Source organism: Diabrotica undecimpunctata, chromosome 1 (genome assembly GCF_040954645.1).
Source record: "Diabrotica undecimpunctata isolate CICGRU chromosome 1, icDiaUnde3, whole genome shotgun sequence".
Lineage (NCBI taxonomy): Eukaryota > Metazoa > Arthropoda > Insecta > Coleoptera > Chrysomelidae > Diabrotica > Diabrotica undecimpunctata.
Window position 1 is genome coordinate 39,815,881 of NC_092803.1, and position 25,969 is coordinate 39,841,849.

The following is a 25,969-nucleotide window of genomic DNA, read 5'->3' on the forward strand; positions in this document are numbered from 1 at the left end:
TATATATATATATATACCCGGTATTTAGGGGCCTCGCCCTTCCGATAGGGATCTATGGAGGAGTATCACTGAGCCGCAAGCCCTTATCCCTTGCCGACTGCTCCACCATAGGCCGATCAGACACCAGCATATTCTAGTCTAAGCCGCAGATTCATTTAGAATTTTAAACTGCTGCGTTAGCCTTTTTGTTTTCTGTACACCGAGCTGGGGATCGAACCACTGAACCACTCGCAGTGAAGCGAGTGAGAACCAGCCGCCCAGCCCGCTTGGGTATCTGACCGACATTTACAATAACTCCTTTTAAAATACGACTTTTTAAAACAGAAAAAAGGATCTACGTCCCTTAGGAGCCAAGATAACCTTTTTTAATCACTGTTGATTAATTAACAACATTAAGGGCTGAAATTAACCAATATTTCATAAGAAAAGTTGAACATTTCAACAAGTCTTTTAACAATTAAAATTATTGAAAATTGTATTGAACAGAAATGTTTGCAAACAAAGAGTACTTTCCTTTTCGACTAGAGTAAAAGGAGTGAGGGTAGCGTCTGAATGGCTTTTTAAAAAATCCAGCACAATTTCACAATAGAGTGCTCGGAAAAAAAATGACCCATGTCGGGTTCTACTGGACCAAATTAGCTTTTTGTTTTTTAAACTGGGGTACAAAGTTAAAATAATAACGTTGATCGTATTTTCATTGCAAAATTATCCAAAAAAAGCAGTTAATGACTACGGGATGTAAAAATCGTTTCTTAAGTCATCTTTTTAATGATATTTTTGTATTTATTTGTTTAAAACCTAATTATATTAAACATATTATTTATAAACATTATTTAATTGTTATTTATAAACAATTCATTTACTCCATATACTCTTATTAAATTTGAACCAATCAATCTTTTAGTATTAAAAAATTATTTTTAGAACAAAAAATCGTGTATATTTATAATATTATAAGATAAAAACTATAATTTATTAAATATCTTATATGAGGATTTGACACCGTTTATGTGTATATAACAGTCGTAGAACTCGGTGGAGCGCGAGATTAACAATTAACCTTTTAGAGTTAACGTGCGAACTATAAGTCCACTTGTCAAATTATTTGACGATTTCTGACGATTAATTATGATTTCGGCCGTGGCGTGCTGGCTAGCCCAAGCGGGGGATACTCTATTCAGTACAGTTGTGCGAGTTGTCTAGTGCATTTAGTTTTGCTGCTATATTAAATTACGGAGTCTGACTTATCTGACTCGTTTATATTAACAATATAGAGATACATTATACATTTTAAAGTAGACGACTTTAAAATGATCTTGTCAATATTTTTGAGTTGCTTTCCTGGGACCACTTTACTTGTAAGATAGTTCATTCGATTACATGAAATCAACTGTAGCTTGAGAATATGCGTCAGAAAAAATCATAGCATGTAATTATTCTTTAAAAAGACAAACAAATGCCATGATGATAGTAAAATTCTTCTGTTAAGCCGCGTTTACACGATGACAATTGGCGAGACAATTGTCATCACGTAGTTGCGGATTGTCGGAGGCCAGTCCAGTTGAACGAGAAGATGTTTATACGGGGCCAACTATTGCCATGGCAGTAGACAGCTAAAACATGGCCGACTGCTCGTCATCTGTTATGTCCGGTGAGGGAACTGACAAAAAACAAGACAGCACTACTGGCATACACCATTTACACGGCGCGAATTGTCGCGACAATTGAGATTTCGAGTGGTGGGGGGCTCACTGGCCGCAGCTCATTGTCTTCAGTCTACTCCCGGAGACAACTGAATTTTGGGCCAATTGTGAGGACAGTTGGCAAGGCAATTGGCCTGAAGTGTTTAGACGAAGACAATAATTTCATGCCAGTCAGTTGTCTTCTGACAATTTTCTCGCCAATTGTCATCGTGTAAACACGGCTTTAGTGATTCCATAGTAAATTATGAGGGAAAAACCAGGAAAAAAACCTCATAATACTATCCCGACATGATAAGTATTTGGTAGTGCATTTAGTTTACTTTCAATAAACACCAAATTCTGCTTTTATATGTTTGTTGTCTAGATATGGTAACCAGATCCTACTACATTCTGCCGAGGAATTTGTGACACAATAGGTCTCATTTGGCATAATTAAAGCCGCTTATTTGATTTTTTTCTTTTTACCATCCGTTTCTCTTAGAACTATATTTGAATCATTCCATTGAACCCTATGTTCATTATCCCATGCGTGTTTACATATTTGAGATCTATCAAATTCTCTATTTTTGATGTAAGATTGATGTTCACTTATTCTAACATTTAATGACCTTGATGTTTCACTTAAATAAAACTGATCGCATTCACAAGGTTATTTATAAATGCAATTCTTTGTCCTTTCTTGTTCATTGTTAGGTTTGGTTTTCTTCTTTGGTTTCAGACAAAATAGATCTCAATGTGTTTGTTGTTTTGAATGTTGTTGAAATGTTGAATTTATTTCCTATCCTTTTAAGTTTTTCTGATAATTCTTTTATGTATGGTATTGCTATTTTCCTCGTAATATTTCTTTTGTATGCTGTAGGACCTCGTTCTAAGTTGTTCAAGTATTTGGTCGATTGTTGAAAATTCTTTATTTATAAACGATAAATGATAATCATATTTTTTTAATAAAAGAGATATTAACAAATGTTTTTCTTCCAAGAACGAATTTTCGTTAGAACAAGCAATTTTGGCTCTATCATATAAGGATTTAATAATTCCCTTTTTAATATTAATATTGTGATTTGATTTGAAATTTAAATATCTGTTGGTGTGTGTTGGTTTTCTATACACCTGAGTCTTATATCCAGTATCATTCTTAGAGAATAAAACATCCAGGATAGGTAGTGTGTTATTATATTCCTTTTTCATGGTAAATGTTATTGTCTCTTCTTTATCGTTTATATCATTCAGGAATGTGTCCAACAACTCTGATCCATTAGCCCATATTGAGAATACATCATCTACATATCTTCACCATACTGTGGGTTTTAAATTTTGTTTAGAAATAATATTTGTTTTAAAATCTTCCATAAATATATCGGCTAATAATGGAGATAAACTAGAGCCTATTGCTAGACCAACATTTTGTTTATAGAATTCATTATTTAGTTGAAAATATGTATTAACAGTACATAATGTTAATAACTCCATTATAGCTCATTATGTTTAGTTTTGTTCTAGTTGCCAATGTATTATAACTCTCTAATTTTGCATTTACTATATTTAAAGTCTTATCTAATGGCACATTCGTAAATAAACGATTTATGTCAAAACTTACTGACGTATTATTTGAATTAAATTGAATATTTGATAATTTATTTAAAAAATGTTGTGTATTTTTTTATAAATGTGTCATTTTTATTTGCAAATGGTTGTATAATATTTAATAAAAATTTTGATAGTTCACTACAAGGAGAATTCATGGTACTACAATCTATCTACAATAATAATCTAATATCATTTATGTTTTTTAAACAACAAACATATAAAATCAGAATTTGGTCTTTATTGAAAGTAAACTAAATGCACGACCAAATACTTACTATGTCGGGATAGGTTTTTTTCCTGGTTTTTCCCTCATAATTTACTATGCAATCACTAACAGGAGAATTTTACTGTCATCATGGCATGTGTTTGTCTTTTTAAAGACGAATTACATCTATGATTTTTTCTGACTGATATTCTTAAGTTAAAGTTGATTTCATGTAATCGAATGAACTATCTTACAAGTAAAGTCGTCCCAGGAACGCAACTCAACAATATTGGCAATAAAATTTTAAAGTCGTCTACTTTAAACTGTATAATGTATGTATGAATTGTCAATATAAATGAGTCAGATAAAATTAAATTATTAGAAGAATTTATCACCAAGTAACAAAAAACAAAATTTGTTTAATTTATGAATGTTTGTATTTTGAGAACGATTTCCGAAGTGGAAATTGAAACGTTAATAAACTTACTTTTTACTTTAACCTTTAATTGTAGCTTATTCTCATTTAAATAGTAATTACAGTCAAATGTATTATTTAACTTAATAGTCGTGACACCTATATTTATGTAGTGTCATACATCCGTTTGTCAATACGAAGCTTCTTGAAATTGGTAATATAAGGGTCATTGCCCAGAAACGGAATCTTTTGATTATCTACACGAAACCCGCACCATAAATTATACGTTAGCCAAACCGCATGCCTTTCTTACAGAATGGAGAGCGGACATTTATAAGTGTGGTTTGTGGTTTCCGTTTTACTGAAAGAAGTTTCGGGTGCGTACCTATTTACTGTACTTATTCTAATATCATACAATATAATACATTGTACCTATATGTATATACTCAATATAAATATAAATTTGTTATGTGTATTCAAAGAACCAGTAATCTAACATAACCTTAATATTGTAAATAATTCTTACTCTGAAATAATATTCATATCTACACAGTGTCTCATAATTAATTGGATATGAGAAAATCAATGATATTTGACCAAATCAATAGAGTTGAAAACTGATATACAAATGTTTAATTTCGTTTTATAAGGTGCTTAATTATATATATTAATTTATTAATATATTAATATAATATATTAATATATTAATAATATATATAATAATAATATATTAATATATTAATTTATAATCCTTTTTAAATTGTCTGAATATATTTCGCGGATTTATGTAAAATTTGGCATATTTTAATACTTAACAGATTATTTATTTACTTAGCATATATTACATATAATATGATTATATAATTGTGTGGGCTATTCTTTTACGATTTATTTATTGGTTTATCTCAATCGACGCCATTTAATATGCACCTACTTTGCGTTGTATTGTTGGATTGGTTAGGACGATTCGTAATTCCATTTGTTAGTTACGGTGATTTCGGTCTGTGCAGTCGTTTTTTGGTTTTAATTGGAGGTTTCCTAGAGCATAGTAGATTTTACTTGGTGTCTTTCAATATACCTAACTGTGTATTGGTAGTTCTGTATTCTGTATTCATTCGTAAGCGTGTTGATTCGGAGAAGTTATAGCGATGTAATTTTGGTTAGTACTGAAAGTTTGATAACGATTCAAGCAATCACTTCCATAGTATTGAAGTGGGTGAAGTTGAGCATTTCATTTCATTAAAAATTGGTCTGAATACTCATGTTAACGCTATCCATGTGAATGCACAGCAATAACTTTCTATGGCTCACTTTCTATGTAAAGTCATATGGATATTTATTATGGATATGTGGCTTGCTTTCTTAGTTGGCGACTGTGATAGCTTGCATTGTCCATTACTATCATGCTATTCGGGGGAATAAGCCTTTTAAAGTACCTTTTAAGTAAGGTACTTTATATAGTTTTTGCAATTTGCTTTTGCATCTACAGATAAATGTTTCGTCTTTACCGAAACACTAGAAGAATCCCCATCATTATTATCCCACATACCCCACATAGTGATAGAAAACTTAATGAATAAAATGACTAATACTACTTAACACTTCCCGTGACACATAAAGACAAACAAATTTTATCAAGAACCCGTATTTAATTACTGGTTTAATTACTGGTTTATTTAATTTACTAGTTTTTATCATTAATATAATCTTTAAATTAATACTTACTGTTAATCCTTCTTCAACCAATTTTTCTACAATTCCTGCGCCAATGCCAGAACTGGCTCCTGTTACTATAGCAATTTTTCCTTGCCATCCTTTCATGTCTACCTTAATAATAAAAAATCTATATATGAAAATTGTAATTGTAAAATGAAGAAATTATTAAACTAACAATTTAAAGGCGTATATATATATATACTTATATATATATATATATATATATATATATATATATATATATATATATATATATATATATATATATATATATATATTGTTATGATTCATTTTATCAGCCAAAGATAAAATTAAAAATTACTAAATAGACCATTTAAATAAATTTTTAAGATATCCTGGGGAGTTGTTAAGATATGTAAAATTTAAAATAATATTGGTTTGCTTTTATATATATTTCAAAGTACAAAATATAATAAGTCAAATAATTCACCTAATAAACTATAAAAGATATTTCAAAGAAATGAAAGTCGATTATCTTGGATGACCTGTAGTAAACAAAATTTAAGATATGCATAAATTATTTTCTTTGTAAAATATATTCGAGTGACGTGAGTGAGGTTAAGTGAAGCCATAAACAATGCGACCGGGTTTTCCAAATGGACTTGTACAGTAAATAAAACAATAAAATAGAATATTTAGGAATTATATTTCTCCGTTAGTTCTTAAGAATTTGTAGAAACCGATTAGCATGTTAATAGTTTTTAGAACATTTATAATTGTAGATAAAATTGTTGTTTGTTATCTAAATGGTAGATGGGGATAAGTGTGACGAATTCTGATTGGAGGAGATTGAAAAAAAGTGGGATAGGTATGTAGGAATGAGAGTTTAGCTAGTTTTTTGAGGGAGAAAAGATAATCAGTTGTTTTTCAAGGGTGCAAGGCGAACAGTCGTTTTTCTCTGGTTTTTCACGAGTTTTTGTGGAGTAAGTATATCTGACGGAAGCTGATCCAGTAAAATATTGTAAGTCATACTTTTCTACTTATATATTCCAAGAGTCACTGTTCAGACCGGAACGAGAGATTCAGTTTATCGAGAGGAGAGGAGGTTAGCATCTTTTGAACGATACGTGCATTTGAAGGAGATCATTAAAGACGAGAGGCTCGCAATAATTTGTTGTAAGATTGCTGATTACCTAGGGAACTGCTAAGAATAGATAGTGTAGGCTACAAGGAACAAGGATTTGGACAACTCATCACCAGAGAGATAGTTTTTTTTACCATTCGTCAGTTTTTCTTTATTAACAAAATTCTTTTTAATTGCTTTAGAAAAGAGAAATATTTTGATCAGGAGATTTAGAACAACAATTTTGATTTGAAATTTTAATTTATATTGTATATAACATTAATTTTTGAAGGTTCACGTAAGTAGAACAAAATTTTGATAATCATTATATGAGATATTTTGTGTTGAAGATATTTGAGTGTGAATTTTATTTCAATATACAATGTTGTATGATATATGTTTTTTATTATTCCGGTATTCCTTGGACCTTACCTATCATATGTAAAGCATAGATATTGAAGCACGAGTATAACCCTGAGATAAGAGAATTAAATAGTGTGATAAAGTCATAATTGCATCATTTAAATAAGTTTAATTAATTAATTAATTAGCTAATTAATTGCTTGGCGCACCTCTGACTTTTAATATCACATTAATATATACATACACATAAAAGATAATTAAGATTTTATTTCACGTATAGTGCCTCTGTATATTCGCTTTCGTCCTACCAGGATTCATCAGAGCGGCTGGTACAGAAGTTCTAAAAGTGAAATCAAATATTTTTAATCAAGAGAAGTAATTATAAAAAAACTTCAATAAAGACGCTACAGCGACATCTGAGAATAAAATCAGAAAGTAGAAATCGAATTTGTATATCTGAGAGCGAACATCAATACTAAAAATAGCACTATCACAGATATAGTTCTACTTAAATCCTCAATTATATTAAGAAATACAAGGGTAAAACTCTACAGAACAGTAATATACCCAGTCCTAATATATGGTTCAGAGACCTGGAATCTATTTAACTTCGCTCGAAAGGATATACACAAGGGCACCTGGAAATTATCAGACGGACTTAGAGTTAATATGATAGATCATGAAATTGTAGTCTCAAAATACCAATCAAAGTTTGCTAACAATAATTTTTTAAAAAGAACTAGTACCAGGCCAAAAATCTTACATCGTAAAATATATCCAAAAACAGTAAAAAAAAAATTAGTGTAACGTACTGGAACAATAGTTCAGAACAGAACCAAGCAAAAAATCTTTTGTTCGTTATGATACAATCCTTTTTTTTAGAATTTCATAGATCATAGATATTTTTACTGACGTTGTTTGCAAAGACATTTTTTTTATAAAATGGACAAAGTAGATATCGCAACATGCAGATTTTGCAAAAATTTAGAGGAAACCGCTCACATATTTTAAAGTCTATGTTTTGAATATAGGTTTTACAGAAAGATTACATTGTATGCGAGGCCGACCGCACCTTTTAAAATCTACAATTTAGATCAACAATCAAAAACAAAATATAAAAATTGCAGCATTAAGGAATTGTTTAAATATTTAAGTTAATTTTATGAATAATAATAAAAATTTAAATACATTGATCCATTAACATTCACAAAAATTAAATATATATAGATTTATGAAGAATATTAAAAAGCAGTTTCATGAATATTTAAATCGAAATATTTATGTTTTATTTACATTTCTAGTGATGTAAGTGTCGAATTACGTTTCTTTGCCATTACCAACCGGTGTATTTTTAGTAAGGACACTAAAATTTTTTACAAACAGCTTAAAAAGAATAAGATGCGGAATCCAGTGAACACATTTTAGTACAAAAGTAAAGAAGAATGCTATATCTAGTGACAACTTTGAAAAAGAAGATTAGGTTAAATATTTGAATGGGCTACTAGTTTTATGAGAAAATAAAGATGATCAAAAATATTTCATCCCTTAACAGGAGACCAATGAGGAGCAAATGAAAGAATGGACTGGTAGAAAATAGAAGAAGGAATACCAAAGATAAATAATTATATAAGTCCAGCAAAAAGTAGCATCGCTGCAGAGATACTAAAGAGGAGAAGAAAAGAACTGTGGAAACAACTTCTCCAGTTTACATGAAATCTAATCTCCAGTTTACGAAAAGATATAAGTCGCGACTATATAGGAATTACTCTATTGCATACCACTACAGAATACTGGCGATACTAATAAGAAACAGGTTTAACACATGTAAAAATTTAATCGCAATGAAGAAAAATATAAAGAAACCCAGAAAATCATCCGAAACACAATCAGGAAAGCCAAAGAAGAATGGATGAGCAGCAACTGTGAGGAACTCGAAAATTTACTAAAAAAGCATGACTACTTTAATGCATACAAAAATATTAAGGAAGTCACAAATATGAAGAAAAAAATCACTACAACAACTTTAGTAGATGATAACAACCAAATAGTATGTAGTCCAGAAAATGTAGAAGATATCTGGGAAAAATACATCAAAGATCTGTTTGATGACGAGAGAACAGAACCATAAATGAATATAGTACAAGAAACAATACTTGATATATTAACATCGGAAGTTACAAAAACAATCAATACGGCAAAGCCACGAAAAGCCTCAGGTCCAGATAAAATATACGTAGAGATGATAAAGCTTATCAATGATGAAAATCTTCAGACGTTAACACTATTATTTAACAAAATATATACAACTGGAATCTTCTCAGAAGACTGGCTTAGATCGACATTTATACCTATACCCAAGAAAAATAAAGCAAACAGATGCTCACAGTTCAGATTAATTAGCCTAATGAGCCATTTTCTGGAAATTTTACTCGAAACCTGAGCGACAATCAATTTGGATTTCGTATGGGGCTTGGTACAGGGGAGGCATTATTTGGCGTCCAGATATTACTACAAAAATGCCGAGATCAGTAAAAAGACGTGTTTCTCTGTTTTATCGACTACGAAAAAGCGTTTGATCGAGTAAAACACACAGAACTCATAGAAACCCTAACACAACATAATATAGACCATAACACTGTAGCACTTATTAAAAAACTATATTGGGATCAAATGGCGTCGATCAAAATAAACAATCGTCTGACACCAGAATTGCCAATAAAAAGAGGAGTTCGTCAGGGCTGTGTACTTTTTCCACTGTTATTTATTATATATTCCGGAAAGATGTTTCAAAAATATCTTGCTCTCGAAAATATTGAAGAAGGAATAAAAATCAACGGAGAATACGTAAACAACTTAAGATACGCAGATGACACCGTCATTATTGCGGACAGTGCTTAGGGTTTACAACGACTTTTGAATGTCATAACCAGACAGGGAGATAGCTTGGGACTAAATATAAATACAAATAAAACAAAAGTAATGGCTGTTACACGTGCACCAAATGTCGACATTAATATTTGTATCTTTAACAAACATATAGAACCAGTACAAAGATTCCAGTATCTTGGTTGCTGGATAACAACCGATCTTGACCAGGAGGTCGAAACACGTGCTCGTATAGAATATGCTAGGTCCGCATTTCAACGAATGAAAAAAATCCTAATAAACTCTACGTTATCGTTGGATATCCGATATCAATTTGTAAAAACGTTTATTTATTCCATATTGCTATACGGAGTGGAAACATAAACTCTCGGAATTACAAGTATGAGGCGTATAGAAGCTTTTGAGATGTGGGTTTTTCGAAGGATGCTGAAGATCTCTTGGACAGAGCAAGTGACCAACAACGAAGTGCTAAGAAGAATGGGTACTGAGAGAGAACTCCTAAATATTGTAAAAAACAGAAGAACAAGTTATCTAGGACATATTTACAGAGGAGAAAAATACAACTTCCTACGACTGATAATGGAAGGGAAAGTGAAAGGAAGAAGAGGTCCAGTAAGAAGAAAATGCTCCTGGTTGAAGAATATAAGAGACTGGACAGGCATGAACACACATTCGATACTAAGAACAGCTCAAGATAGAGAGCAATTTGCTGTAGTTATAGCCAACCTTCAGTAATGGAGAAGGCACCTTAAGAAAAAAAATTTTATAATAGGCGAATACCAAGTATGTTTAAGAAAAGATGTCCATGGACATATTGTTCAAAGACATAAACAAACTTGTGACACAATTTATTTCTACTCTTCATATTCTAGTTACATCACCGTTATCGATCGTTAGATATCATAATTGCCGAAGACAGCTACGATCTTAGCTATATGGTAAAAAAACTGCAAGAAGAATATGAGGTGGCAGGTCTAAACATGAATATGACAAAATGTGAATATCTCTCAATGGGAACAGATGAAATATGTGACCTAGTCTTGGAAGACGACAAAATTAAAGGCGTGCAATCCTGCAAACATTTGGGGGCCATTTTCAACAAGAAGGGAAATAGCGCAGATGAAATCAGGGAAAGAATAAACGAGGACAGAGCAGCGACCCGTGAGTTAAACTCTCTTCTCTGGCAAAAAACAATTCGACGAGAAACCAAAAAACACATTTACGGTAGTATAGTCCAAAGTATTACACTTTACGGTTCGGAAGTATGGGACGTCACCAATGTTAAAAGAATGCCAGAGTACACATGGCCTAGAAGAGTACTAGAATGGATCTCTCCTGAAAGAACAAAGAGAGGACGACCACGGAGAAGTTGGCGCAACGATATTGAAGTAATGGCGCCAAGAGACTTAGAAAAGGCAACTGCATATGACAGAAAAAGATGGAAATTGCGGGCGGAGAAGCGGTGACAGCCGTAATCAATCCGTTATTGAAAAAGAAAAAAAAAGATATTATAATGGCTACCATATTTGATATTGTGAATTTATTGACAGCAGTTCTGAAGAATGATGTAGTCGATTTTTCGTACCATTGTCTTAGGTTTTTTAGCCATAATGTTTTTCTTCTAGCAGGACAATGTTTACTTTGGATTTTTCTCTAAATGATCAATATTGTTCTGAAGCTATTTTCGGAAATTAAAACGTGGAAATTAAAATCAAAGTGGAAATTAAAACGTCAATAAACGTACTTTAACCGTTAATTGTGGCTTATTCCCATTTAAATAATAATTACTGAATGATCAGATCCAAAAGTTTATGTTTTCAGGGTTTCTCATAATGTGACCGAATTATCATGACTTAAGTTTTACGAGTTAAAAAATTACTTTTTAAAAAACAATTTTATTAACAAGGACTAAATACAAGGATAATGACAATACATAATCTTAAGCAAAAGTGATTTATGTTTACATTTACTTCTATTTATATGTTTCTACTAATCTAATGTACATAAAGAATGTTTATGATAGAAAGTACAATGATTACTATAATGACACTATTAACCACATTTTTTAGATACATAACTCCTCCCTTCCGAGATCAGAAAATAAGGGTTCGTTTATTTTCTGTGGTTCTTGCTTGGGGGTGAGCTTCTTCTTCTGTCTTGGTTTGTAGACTTTATTATACCAAAAGGCACAAATTATTATCATCAAACTCACAATAATGATGATTGTGTTGGTCCATGCATGGCTGATACTTTGAACTGTATGTAGTTGGCTAACTTGTAAGTCGGTGGCAAGAGAGTTTATTCTTTGTATATTTTCTTCATCTATTTGTTTTATATGAAATGTTCTTTCTGGTCTATTTTCTACTTGTTGTGGCAAGTATATTTGCGGTAATTCAAGAACAAATTCTTCATGACTGGTTTGTTCTATTTGAAAAATCTTGTTATCAATCGATATCTGGCAGTTTTCTAAGGTTACGATGCTTGGGATCTTAATTTCTTTGATGCCTTCTTTTTCACATTGTGATTTGATATTGAATGGAGCTGCTGGTATTACTAGAATATCTTTTGAATTTATTTGGATGGCACTTGTCTCAGTAAAATGAATAGAAGTTGGTGGACATTGATTTTTTCCTGTTCTTATGAGATTTGCTAGGCACTGTTGCTGTTTATGTAATTTACTTTGTAGACAAAAGTACCAATTTTCTACTTCTGGACATTTCTCTGCAGTGGTCCAGTAGTTTTCAGTGTTGAGTAATAGGTATGGATTTTCGGGTAAAACAGTTTGATTCAGGAGAGGTACGGGATATACTTGAAAATATTTATATATTGAGGACACTATTGGTGTGTGAATCTTGAATATAATTGTTTTATTTTGAATAATAACTTGTGTAGAAAATAAAGAATAATAATTAATGATTTTATCTAATTTTGGTACTTGTTCTATGCCATATATTCTTTCAAGTTCATTTAACATTTGTTTTATTTGAAATGGACTTATAATTGAGCTATGTAAGATATTAAGTCTTGCAAATGATAATGATGTTTCTAAATTGTTTATTATATTATCGACTGAATGTAATTGCATTATCAAATTATCAATTGTATTAGATATTAAAAAAGCTTGTTCTAAATTTGATATTTCTTTAATTTCTTTAATGAGACCATGTATCTGATTTTCTAAGATTCCCTGATTTTCGTTTAATTTTTCAAAACTGTCTGTATAAGTTTTTGTCATTTGTTTAAGGAAACTTTGTTGTGTTTTTAGATCTTTGTTTAAATTATTTTCATTTAATTCTATCATATTAAAATAATTATTTATATGTTCTTCGTCATCAGAATCCAATGTTCCGAAGAGCCATTTTTGAATGTTTCCTACACCATTTATTAAACCTCTTTTAATTCTAGTATGTTCAAACAAAATATTAATTTTCTTATTAGCATTTTCAGTTAAATGTTTAGCATTATTTATTTTATTATTTAGGAGAATCGAGAAATAATTTAAGGTATTATTGCTATTATTGGTAACTGTGTTTAAAGTTTTTAATGAATTTTTTATTAATTCTAATGAATTTTCAGGATAGGTTAAATTTACGTGGAAGAGAAAAGTGTGTTTTGTTGTTATTACTTTTGTTTGACCTATGTATACTGTGAGTATTGGATTTTTTACTTCCTGTATTTGGAATGTTGCTGCTAATGCTACTAAGTTGATTAATAACAGGGAACTTTTAATTTTTTCTTGCCTGAAACAAGACGTTGAGGTTTAATTTTTTTTTTATGGTATGTTTTGCTATTAATTTCAATTTTATTGTCACTTATATTTCCAATATTTTCCGCTTTTTCGTAAGGGTCTACTGTTTTCTTTTGAGATGCTTTTCTTAATTTAGTTTTATACAGATTTATTTCTGGATCTATTTTAAGTTCTGGTTGTCTATTTTTATTTAATTTTTCTAAACCAGCTTTTCGTTTACTTTCTAATTTTTCTAGGATTAATTTATTTATTGAACGTATATTTTCTGTATGGTCTTGGATATATTGAGAAAGTTTGGTATCTTCATCAATCTCAAAAGGATTTCTATAATCTAAACGGCCTTTACTAATTTGAAAGGGTGTGTAATTTGTTGTACTATATATGGATGTATGGATGTATGTATTATATGATAATACGGCGTAATTCATTAGAAAATTAATAGGTTCATTCGGCTTATTATGTTTTAATGACAGTATTGTTTCTGCTATTGTTGAATGAAATCTTTCTACAGGTGAATTGCTGTTAGGGTTGTATATTGTCGCATAGTGAATCTCAATATTGTGAACTTTGCAAAGATTTTGAATTATTTCATTTTTCCATTCACTACCGTTATCTACAGTTATTCTTCTGGGTAAACCGTAGTGACTAAAGAATTGTACAAGTTTATTAGCGATTTCTATAGCGGTTAATGCATTGATTGGATAACATTGTCCAAATTTTGAAAAACTGTCAATTAGCGTTAAATAATATTGACCATGTGTTTTATAAGTATCCGCGTAAATTAAATCAAATGATTCATGACCTATAGGAGTTGGTTTATAAACGAGTTTAGTTGGGTGTCGTTCATATTTCGTTTTTTGACAAATATTACAAGTGTTTGTAATTGGATATTATTAATCTGAAAGAGTTATGCTTAAAATATTTTTGAATTACTCTTAAGAGTGATGGTTCTAGATTTTTATCTTTGAAATAAAGACAGTAAGTTTGTTTTGGTGCTATATATTCTTTAATAAAGTCTAGGAAAGGTTTTTCGATTTCTTTATTTGTTATTGATACGTTTATCCTGTTTTTGTCGAAAATTGTTTGTTTATTTACTTTAAAGTTATTTTTATCAAAACTAGATATTATTATTTGATTTTTGTACATATTTATGCATTTTTCTGTGTAAGTTGCACCAATAATCGGGTTTTCTTTATTTGAATGAATTGTTTCTATGTCGCTTGTATCTTGAGTTGTCACTTGGCCCGGATTTAATAAAATATCTTGATTAATTATAATCTGGGGTTTTTTCCTAACAGAGTTTGGTCTTATTTCTGAACTTGTTGTATTGTTATTTGTGAGTCTTAAAATTTCGTCGATATCATCTTCGTCCATTTGTATCAAATCTTCCGGATCTGGGGGATTTCCAATTATAGATAAATTATCTGTTTCTTTATGCTCTATTGGATGGATTTCTATTCTAGAGAGAGCATCCGCATTTGTGTTAAGTTTGCCTTTTTTATATATAATTTCATAATCGTATTCCTCTAATTTCAATCTCCATCGGACTAGTTTTGAGTTAAGCTCTTTAAGCGAAAATAACCACTGAAGTGGTTTGTGGTCAGTTATGATTTTGAATTTTACTCCAAAGAGGTATGGTCTAAAATATTTAACTGCATGTACTATTGATAATAATTCTTTTTCAATCGTGCTATAATTACCTTCTGCTGGATTTAATGTCCTTGATGCATATGCTACAGGTAGATCTTGACCGATTGGACCTTGGGACAAAATTGCTCCTATTGCAAAATTTGATGCATCTGTTGTTAGATTAAAAGGTTTGGAGAAATCAGGGTATTGTAGTATTGGGTCGTCCATTAAGATCTTTTGACAAGTAGTAAAGGCATTCATAAATTCAGTTGTATGTTCTATTTTGTGATTCTTTTTTAAACATTGAGTTAGGGGTTTTGTTATTTGAACAAAATTCTTGATAAATTTTCTATAGTACCCAATTAAACCCAGAAAGGATTTTATTTCCTTTGCTGTTTTAGGAATAGGAAAATTTTTAATAGCTTTTATTTTCGTCGGATTAGGTTTAATACCTTCCGGTGTTATTACATGTCCTAAAAATTCGACCAACTTACAGAGAAATTCTGATTTGTCTAATTGAATTTTTAATCCTGCTTGTTGTAGTCTATTAAAAACGGTTTTAATATTATTTAAGTGTTCCTGTAGTGACGTAGAAAATATAATTATATCATCCATGTATACTAAACAGATTTTATTTTGTATATCTCTTAAAACATTATCCATTACCCTTTGAAAGGTGGAAGGGGCATTCTTTAAACCAAAAGGCATTCTTAAATATTCATAATGTCCGTTTTCTACGTTAAAAGCAGTTTTTTCAATTGAGTTTGGGTGCATTTCTATTTGATGAGACCCTGAGACTAAATCTAACGTTGTAAAATATTGACATCTACCTAATTTATCTAGAATATCATTGATATTTGGGAGGGGATACTTGTCGTCTATGGTCTTATGGTTAATTTGACGGTAATCTACTATGAGGCGCCATTTTTGAGTACCGCTGGCGTCTAGTTTTTTTGGACCTATCCAAATTGGCGAACTCCAAGGAGACTGAGATGGTCTTATTATGTTGTCAGCTAACATTTTTTCAATTTGTCTTCTAACCTCTTCTTTGTGGACAAATGGATACCTATAGGATTTTGTATGTCTAGGAATTTCGTCAGTCGTTTTAATTTCATGTTTTATATTATTAGTAAATGTCAGTTTGTCGTCAGGTTGATGCAATATATTTTTGTATTTGACTAACAAGTTTTTTAAGTTTAATTTCTCTTCTTCATTTAAATGGTCTGTTCTAATAAGAGAAAAATCAAAATTGCTGTTATTTTGTTCTAAGTTAGTTTGAGTTATTTCTTCTATATTAAAACATTCAAATTCTTCGTTTAGATATTTTTTTGCAAAAGAATTAAAAAAATCTCCATTTATTTCAATTAATTGTGTTTCAGAGGTGTAATTTCTCCTTCAGGTATATTAGTTTTAATTTTTTTTAGTATTGAAGTATTGGCAGGTATTTCTGTGTATCAAAATCTTTTCTATATTTTAAAGGTATTTTTACATTTTTATTTATAAGCATTTTGTTATTTAAATCAATATTTAAATTTAAGTCTATTAAATGTTTTATTCCAAGAATTCCGTCAAAATATGAATGAAAATAAAAAAGTACGAATTCTAGTGAAGTGATATTAAGTTTTTGAATTGTAGAGTGAAATTCTTTGAATATAGGAATGTTAGCTTTGAAATTTGCTTCTCTATTTCCCGTGCAAGTGATAATAGAAGTATTTGATTTAAAAATTGTATGTGGAAAGTATTTTTCTGCTATTATAGGTCTTAATAAAGAAGTATGGCAACCGGTATCTACTAAAAGCTTTATAGGTGGATTACTTATCTCGATATATGGTAAAGAGTTAGGTACAAAGTTATTTATTTCTATGGCTCGATTTTTGGGGGCCAAGTTTCTGGAAAATTTTGTTCGTTTATTGATTCATTATGCATAATATGGTTTTCTATTTGTTGTTCGTCACAGGTATAATTATCGTTATATTGAAAATTGTTTTCTAATTGATTGTCGTTTTGTGATTGTTCGTCATAGTCAAAATGGTGTTGTTTTTTAATGTGGTAATTATCATAATGATCTGGTTCGAAAATTTCAACATTAGTTAATTCTTCTGATATAAAATTCTTGATGATGTAGACATTGGTTCTTGGTCATTACTTGGTTTATGAGAATTTTTTGGAGAAAACACATTTACTGGTTTTCCAAATACTTGGGCATTAGTAAAGTATCTTTGTGGAATCGGTCTTGATTCAATTTTTATTGGTTGACTTGGAAAAGAAGCTCTTTGATAATTACTAAATGAGGCTTGATTTTGGAATGTCGGTACATTTTGAGGATTATTGAATTGTCTTTGTTGATAATTAAATTGAGGTGAATACATATGATTATTTGAAAATTGTTTATTAGGATTAAATATAGGACGGTTAAAATTTGGTCTTTGATTATTGTTATTTGTAGTCCTATTTGTCGTTATATTTTGTCTTTGTGGTTGTCTGTCTATTTGCCTTAAATTAATTTGTTGCTCCATTAAAGAATGATTAACAACTAAGTTTGTAGCTTATTCAATATTTTTTGGTCTATTTAACATTAGCAACGTTCTTAATTCTGCGTGACAGTTAAAAATTAAGACAGTTACTGCTGTAACTTCATTTTGATTTATTAAAATTAATTTAGTATTTGGTTCGATATCTGTATCTGAATTAATTTTTAAATTTAGTCTCATTTTTATTATTTTTAATCTTTCTAAAATATCTGTAATATTTTCGTTTCTGTTTCTACTTAAATAGATAAATTGTTGATGCAACACATGTCGGTCAACTTTGTCACCAAATTTTATTTTTAAGGCATTTTTTACTTCTGGCCATGTATTTAAATCAGGCCTGCAGAGCAAAAAATCACCAGCTTCTTCAATAATTTTAGAGCAGATAGCAGCAAATATGAATTCGCTAAGACTATTGTCTTGTGTTTTGCCATATCTGTCATAAAATTTATCAACAGAATTTAAAAATGAATTTAAATGTTCGCTTCGTCCAGCAAATGGACGGATTGTATTTGCAATTTCTTTAGCTGCTTGAATAGTAGCCATATTATTATCAATTTCAATTTCAGTTATAGCTTCTAGCAAAGAATTTAATATAATAGGCATACAATAAGTAAAATAAAATAGTATATATAAAGTAGTAAATTCAGTAGATTCGAAAAATATTCAAATTTCACAAACAGTAAATTTAAAAGGAAAAAAAAAATAAAGGATTTGAACTCAACACTTACTTGATCAAGAAGTCTTCAGAATTCAGCCTAGGTCTTCTTTCCAGGTGAGTGGTTGAAACCAGCGACGAAAGGACCTGTACTATAAGCCAATTCGCCTTCAGGAATCCTACTGACTGCGCCACTTACGTTTTACGAGTTAAAAAATTACTTTTTAAAAAACGATTTTATTAACAAGGACTAAATACAAGGATAATGACAATACATAATCTTAAGCAAAAGTGATTTATGTTTACATTTACTTCTTTTTATATGTTTCTACTAATCTAATGTACATAAAGAATGTTTATGATAGAAAGTACAATGATTACTATAATGACACTATTAACCACATTTTTTAGATACATAACTCTCGGCTGTATTAAACATTGTGATAAAAAAAATGATAAGTACATTTTCTGTAAATATCTCGCGAGTTCTCAAAATAATTTTTGCATTTATTTATATGTGCTAAGAACAGAAATATTTAAATAAAACTGAAATTTGCTAGGCAAAGAAGGCTATGTATACGGTACTGAGATAATTCTGTATTGAAAGCAACAACATTTATTGCTTAAATTATTGCATTAATCATAAAATTAGTCGTATACCTAGATAAAAACATGTTTAAAACCAAAGAAACCACAACAAAAGAAAAAATAATAATAAAAGCAAAATTGCGCTTTCAAAAAGGTAAACCAATTTGAATATTGAGAGCGGACTAACTGAATAATAAATAGTGCTATTGCCAATATGAAAATAAAAAAAAGAATGACAGAAAGGAAAAAATTATTCGAAACATTAAAAAAAATGGTGGTATCTAAGCTAAAAAAAAAACAATGATAAAATTATACTGGGATTGGAAACAAAAACTATGCGCAGAATATATAGGGGAACCAAAAATACCAATGCTACGCGAAGAAAAAAAAACACTAATAGAGAGATGAGGGAGCTTAATAATCAGCCCAGCAAAATTAAAAAAGTTAAGCCCATAGATTGTAGTGGCTGATTTTTACTTTAAAATAGCCTCACATAGAGATAGACATACAATATTGATGAAAAAAAAAGGAGTTGGTCGAAAAAGGGGAGAACCAAAATATAAATATTTAGAAAAATTAAAAGCTGATATAAGTTTATTACAAGTATCGGGCTGGAAAGATAAAACACAAAATGGGAACGAAAACAGTAAACCAGTAATAAGAGTGATCGGTAAGATTGAAAAGGAAAATTTAATCAAAAGTGGAAACAAAAAGAGTAAAGTACTATTGTAAGCTTAATACAATAGGAAAATTATAAAATTATGGCCGAATAAACATTATCAGAGTCGAAAAATTGGGGAACAGTCTCAGATTAGTATAAAGTAGTTTACGGTAATAGCATATTTTAATATAGCTAATAATAATTACAAAGGTTTTGTAAAAAATAATACAACTAAAGGGAAGAATATAAAATTTTAAGATAAAATTCTACATTAAAAATAAATCTAAATATTAATCAGGTTACAAAGTACCAAAAATAACTTTTATCTAAAAAAATATTATATATTATGAATATTTAACATTTGAATGAGCGGAAAGATAAAAGTAAGTATAAAAGTTTATTTTCTAAATACAACTATTGACAAAACGTGTATTGTTCTTTAAGATATCTAATATAAACTACTCACTTCTTTGTAATACCACTTCAAGAGTTAAACAAACCGTTTTCACCACCTAATTTTTTCGATTAAGATCTCCGAACTTGTCTTCCGGTATTTATAGAAAAAATTCACTTATAAGAGGAGGAACTGATTTTAATTGTTTGGTTCGCCAACAACTACTACATTAGGATAGTCTCCATGTGAACCGGTCGAATTTTATATACTTTTAAACATAAAAAATATGAATCGCGATACGAAAATTATTCCACCAAAAGATACTTACTACAAATTTATTACAAGCAATTGTTTTGAATTTTACTAGTATATTTCCAATATGTACTCACATTTTAAAAGATTATTTATAATTTTTTTTACTAAAGTAATCCACAGTGCCCTTAACCCTCTGTTAGTCTTTTTAAGTTGATAATAACGTTACTCTACACGTTAATTCTCCTACAAGAATTACTAAAACAACATTGATTATATTGTCTCAGATTTCTCACCCCTTGATGTACGCAAAAAACACTAAATGTGCTTATAAATACATTTTCTAATATATTTTAAAAATAATAATATTCTTCCTTTTGTGCAACTTCTTAAAGCTTCTACACAAACTTTACATACAATATGTGGTGCCCAAGATTTGTCTTATTTTTACTTCAAAATAGGCATGATACGCATTCCGAACAAATAAGGTTATGTTATGTCTTTGTTTTGCAACCACAAAACTGCCACAAATATAACAAAAGCAGTCTGCATTATTAACACAATGTCTCCTTTCAATAGCTCGAAAATGGAATAGAATAACAAATAAATAGCACTAATTCGAAACACAGCGATAAATTTTGATGCGTTTATTTACGACTGGGAGAGGTGCATGGCTATATTCGTGACCCTCCAATTATGAAATTGGCAGGACCCTGGTCTTCCTGGCCTTTCAGCATACGACCGTAAGCGACTTCACTGTAGTACCTGTGTTGCGATTACGCACACCCATCCGTTAGTCCCCCCAGGGGCGGATAGGTGACGCAGGCCGAGGAATTCCACCTCGCACGTAGACAGGTCGTCGCCGAGGATCACTCCTCTACCTCTACTACTCTTAAGTCTCCAAGGTGGGTACGTGCCGAGACTCCGGCGCCCCTAATGGTGGTGTGGGCCAAAAGAGGTGCATACGGGCTCAGCTCGTTCAACATCACCTGGTTCTTTTAAAATGAGAGTAGAGTGATCCTACGAGAGTCTCGTTTCGGATACTAGGAGTTTACACCGGTGACCGTGACGCGTAAGCGCCCCGAGTGCGTTTCTACAGATCCGACACCTCCAGCGACTGCTCTCCACCTCTGGATTCATACCCATCAGTCGCCTCTTACGACAGGCAGGGCTTTCTGGATGGCTATATTCTTATCTCCGCGAGTCGAACGAAGTGGGGGAGGTGCAGCCGTGGTATTGCACTAGTTCACTAATTTTACAGTGTTACAGTGTTACATTTCCACATACTCTGCAGTCAGTGCGATCTCTTCGCAAGTCTTCAAGAACAGGGGAAAATTGTAACGATGATTATACTCCACTCACTGATGGTCTACTTCCAAACGATTTCAAAATATAAGTTGCACACTACCGTCGAAATTGTAATAGCGGCATGGAGTGACCAAGTCGCCAATACACTAGCCAAGCCTGAGCACAGGAAGCATCTACTGCTCATGAGAAATAAGGCCACTACTTTTTTGACCTTATTCGAGCACGATAAGTTGAGACGAATTGGTCAAAAAGGTCTACTTCTTTGATATTGCTATTGTAACCAGCAATTGGTCCAGGAACATCCAGAGTAATTATCTTTTTCACTGATCGATTGTACCGTTTAGACGCCTTCATGGGTCAAACTTCGTCACAATTGGTGAGCATAGTTACCATATTGTTGTCGTTCCAAAGAACCAATAACATTTCTCCTGTAGATGAAACTGAAGTGCTGCCTCTAGGACTTTTTTTTTAAAACTGTTTAATTTGGTACATTCATTGCAGAATTAAATCTGTTTTCACGAAGAGTTCCAGTACCACCCAGACTCTTCTTGTTAGTTGCTGCAGTAATGAAACCGATGTGAACAAATTATCAAAATATATTTTTGTACCTTTTTGTAGCTGAAGGTAATTAGTCAATCCGAATACAACATTTCCTCCTTGTCTTAGACCAGCATCAGATATTTTGGTGGAAGAGTCACAATATGGTTCAATATGATGAATGTATTCCGACGGATCAGCGGCCCATAATTTATTTCCAAAGCGCATTCGTTATACTTTTATGAATTGTTTGTGACTGTGTCTGCCGTAATATGGAATAATGCTCTCATTGATTCTTATATAATTACTAGGTATAATCTGCTTAAAAAACGAGATGAGGAAGTCAAATAATGGTCGAACTTTGTACAGAGAATCTGTCTTATCATTTTTTTCATTATTAGCTATATGCAGATACTTCATTATTTCATCAAAACAATTACGACGAATTGCATCGGATACTAATGAGCAATTAACGTCTGGCTCTCGTGACCAATACAGCCTTCGATATGGTAGTGAATGATATCCTGATAAAAGCATTACTCCTACAAAAGTTAGAATTTCATCTTCGGAAGTGGTTTTACCCGCTACGTTACCTTTAATTATCATTTGCTCCATGCCTTCTGTTCTTCTAGTTATATGTCCAAAATATTTTAGTATATTTTGGTTGATGGTTGTGATGAGTCTAGTTTTTAGGTTAAGTTCTGCTAAAATTGAGTTATTTGTGCGATGGGCGGTCCATGATGAAGGCAACATTCTACGGTAGACTCACATTTTAAATGCCATTATACGCTTTGAATCGGCTTTTTTCATTGTCCAAGTTTCTGAAGCATAGGTGGCGATAGGGAATATCAATGCTCGAACAAGGCGAAATTTTGTGTTTTTTGTGATGTCAGTGTTCTTCCAAGTTTTTGTGAGTTTGGCTGTTGCCGATCTGGCCATTGTGATGCGTCGACTGATCTCGTCTTCGCATATTCCACTGTTAGTTATAACAGAGCCTAAGTAATTAAATTGCCTGACCACTTCGTAACCTGCCATGATTCTTATCTCGGCCTGGTTGTTTTTGATTTAATCGATGATCATCACTTTATTCTTCTGCATAATTTTCAATGTTATGCGTAATGAGAGATACAATCTACTTCAATTGATTATACAAGGGAAAATCCAGGGCAAGAGAAGTGTAGGAAGAAGAAGAATCTCATGGTTGCGTAACTTGAGGGAATGGTACGGATGCACATCTATTGAACTATTCAGAGCAGCAGCATCTAAGATCAGAATAGCCATGATGATTGCCAACCTCCGTCGCGGAGATGGCACGTGAAGAAGAAGATAATTTTCAAACCATATTCTGTACTCACGTGCCTAGCCTATTCCTAACTTATTCCAGTTCTTCTGATGATGACGCCAATATAACACTGTCATCAGCATAACCTAGGTTTTTGATTCTTTTTCCTCCTGTCGTTGCTTCACTTTGCCATTCTTCAAAAACTTGACACATATTAAGTTCACTATATATATATATATATATATATATATATATATATATATATACATATATATATATATATATATATATATATATATATATATATATATATATATATAAAATAAAGTTTTATTTTGAGGTTGCAGTCATTAATAGGGCAGGAAAGTAAAACTCTTTGTTCTTTAATCAAGCTTTCGCAAAATTTATTTGCTTCTTCAGGATATGCTAAAATATGAGTAAATACAACGAAATTAGAACTAAATAGCATTGTATAAAACTAGTATAAAAACTTACAACATGAGGTTAATCCATTAAATTTTCAAATTTACAAAACATTAAAACTTAACTTATTTTAAAAATTATACAGTTATGTAAGTACAATATTCCAATTTAATCTAATTTTGTAAAAATTCATTATGACATTGATTATGTTAACATATATGTTAACGTATACATATATATATATATATATATATATATATATATATATATATATATATATATATATATATATATATATATATATATATAGGGTTTTTATCGCGGTTCTCAAAGAATTAGTTTGTAAGCACTTTTTTAAATTATCTTTATTATATCTATTATGAAACACACATATATATCTAACATAACCAATGCAAAATTTAAAATAAACTATCTTTAAATTGAAATTCTTATGAAACTAATTAAATTATATAGACAATGTAAAATTTAAACAAACTATCTTTAAAATTGAAATAATTATGACACTTACTAAATTATATTAACAAAATTTTGTACCTTTCTTTCACTGAATGCCTAAATGAAAATGTTGTCCAAAATAAAGATTCTAATCACCACTCAATGTCTTCGTTCTCAGCCTCGGTTATCCTTGTTTTTGTGAAATTACTCTTTCCAATTATCAGCTTCCACCAATTTAAAATATTTTTCCTCTTAACAGCACTTATATATATTCTTCTTTTCAATATACCAATATCCAATCACCAAATATATTATATAATTTTAATTTTCAATTAATACTTCCTTCCATTATCCAATTACCATTTTTACATAACATAATTTTTAATCTTCAATAATATTATCTTTATACTGTTTCTTAATCTTCATTGAACTTATTATATTGAACATCTGGACCTTCTGACTGACTATCTTGAACTTATTGAACAACTGACTTCACTAACTAAATGTGTCTGTCTTCTAACTGACTTTCTTACTAACTGACTGGCATTTTGAATCCAAATCACCGGGTATTTATATCTTTTCCCATGTTCCAGAATCATCTGGCAAGAAATCATATTCGAATTGTTCTATATGATTGTTCTCGAAAAAGTATATCTTGGATCCACAGACATAACCATATTCGAGAAAGTTCTTCCGTAAACAAAGGTTAAATTCTGTGTTCTAGAGAAATCTTTACTTTTCTATCGAGAATTTTATCGACATTTAGGCTTTTCAGATCAGAATATAAACTTAAATCAGTAACTTAAACACTCTAATTTAATAAACTACACATTTTAAACAACATATAACCCTACTTTATATTCGTAATAATTATTTAAAAATGTCATTTAAGTGTATAGTTGGTTGCCTATGCACATGGCTCACTTAAATATATTTACAATATTATAATTATTAAAATAAAACTTTTTTACACTTATTATATGCTAATTTCTTAAGAATACCCTCATATAAATAATTTTTATAAAATTCTCTAGTATATAACTTATAAATTATTTTCTTTAAACACCAATCACCTATATATATATATATATATATATATATATATATATATATATATATTGAATATGATAGGGGATATTATGGATCCCTGTCGGACTCCAGATTTTAATTTGAAGTTTTTTGAAACCACATTATTAACTCTTACTGATTAGATGTTTTTGTACCTTTTTTGTTGTGATAGAGTCAAATCAAGAAACATCGAAACAACAAAAGGTAACTTTTAGACTTCATTACAGAATCCGTAAAGGCATAAAGTAAGTAATTAAAAATGAAAACAGATAAGAAATAAAATCCTTGTTATTTTATTCGACAACTTGTTATACTTGTTTCTTGTAAATCTTCAAAATTTTGACATTTGTTTTTTTGCGTTATGAAAATGTCGTGGTGTAAAAATAGTTTAATGGACAATAAAAATATTTTTTTAATATTTTCTGGGTAACAATAAAAAAGCTGTTAAGTTTTAATTAATTTTGTGACTGCATTATTT

At 30.6% G+C, this 25,969-nt stretch overlaps 2 protein-coding genes across 5 annotated transcripts in view; one reads left to right on the forward strand and one right to left on the reverse strand.

Annotated features, from left to right (window-relative positions):
• LOC140448328 (farnesol dehydrogenase-like) overlaps positions 1-20,401 on the reverse strand; it is a 55,538-nt gene extending 35,137 nt beyond the window's left edge. Inside the window, exons 1-2 of one of the 3 annotated variants that reach the window (XM_072541416.1) lie at positions 20,238-20,401; positions 5,636-5,737 (exon numbers count right to left, since the gene is read on the reverse strand). In XM_072541416.1, coding sequence (XP_072397517.1) covers positions 5,636-5,731 — 96 coding nt within the window. In that variant the 5' untranslated portion in view covers positions 5,732-5,737; positions 20,238-20,401. Of the gene's footprint in view, positions 1-5,635; positions 5,738-7,356; positions 7,376-20,237 lie in introns of those variants that run through there. The other 2 variants (XM_072541422.1, XM_072541429.1) reach the window with 2 other exon arrangements.
• LOC140448300 (juvenile hormone esterase-like) overlaps positions 4,169-25,969 on the forward strand; it is a 134,181-nt gene continuing 112,380 nt past the window's right edge. Inside the window, exon 1 of one of the 2 annotated variants that reach the window (XM_072541393.1) lies at positions 4,169-4,287. In XM_072541393.1, the coding sequence (XP_072397494.1) occupies positions 4,211-4,287 (77 nt within the window). In that variant the 5' untranslated portion in view covers positions 4,169-4,210. The remainder of the gene's footprint in view (positions 4,288-25,969) is intronic. The other variant, XM_072541389.1, reaches the window with a different exon arrangement.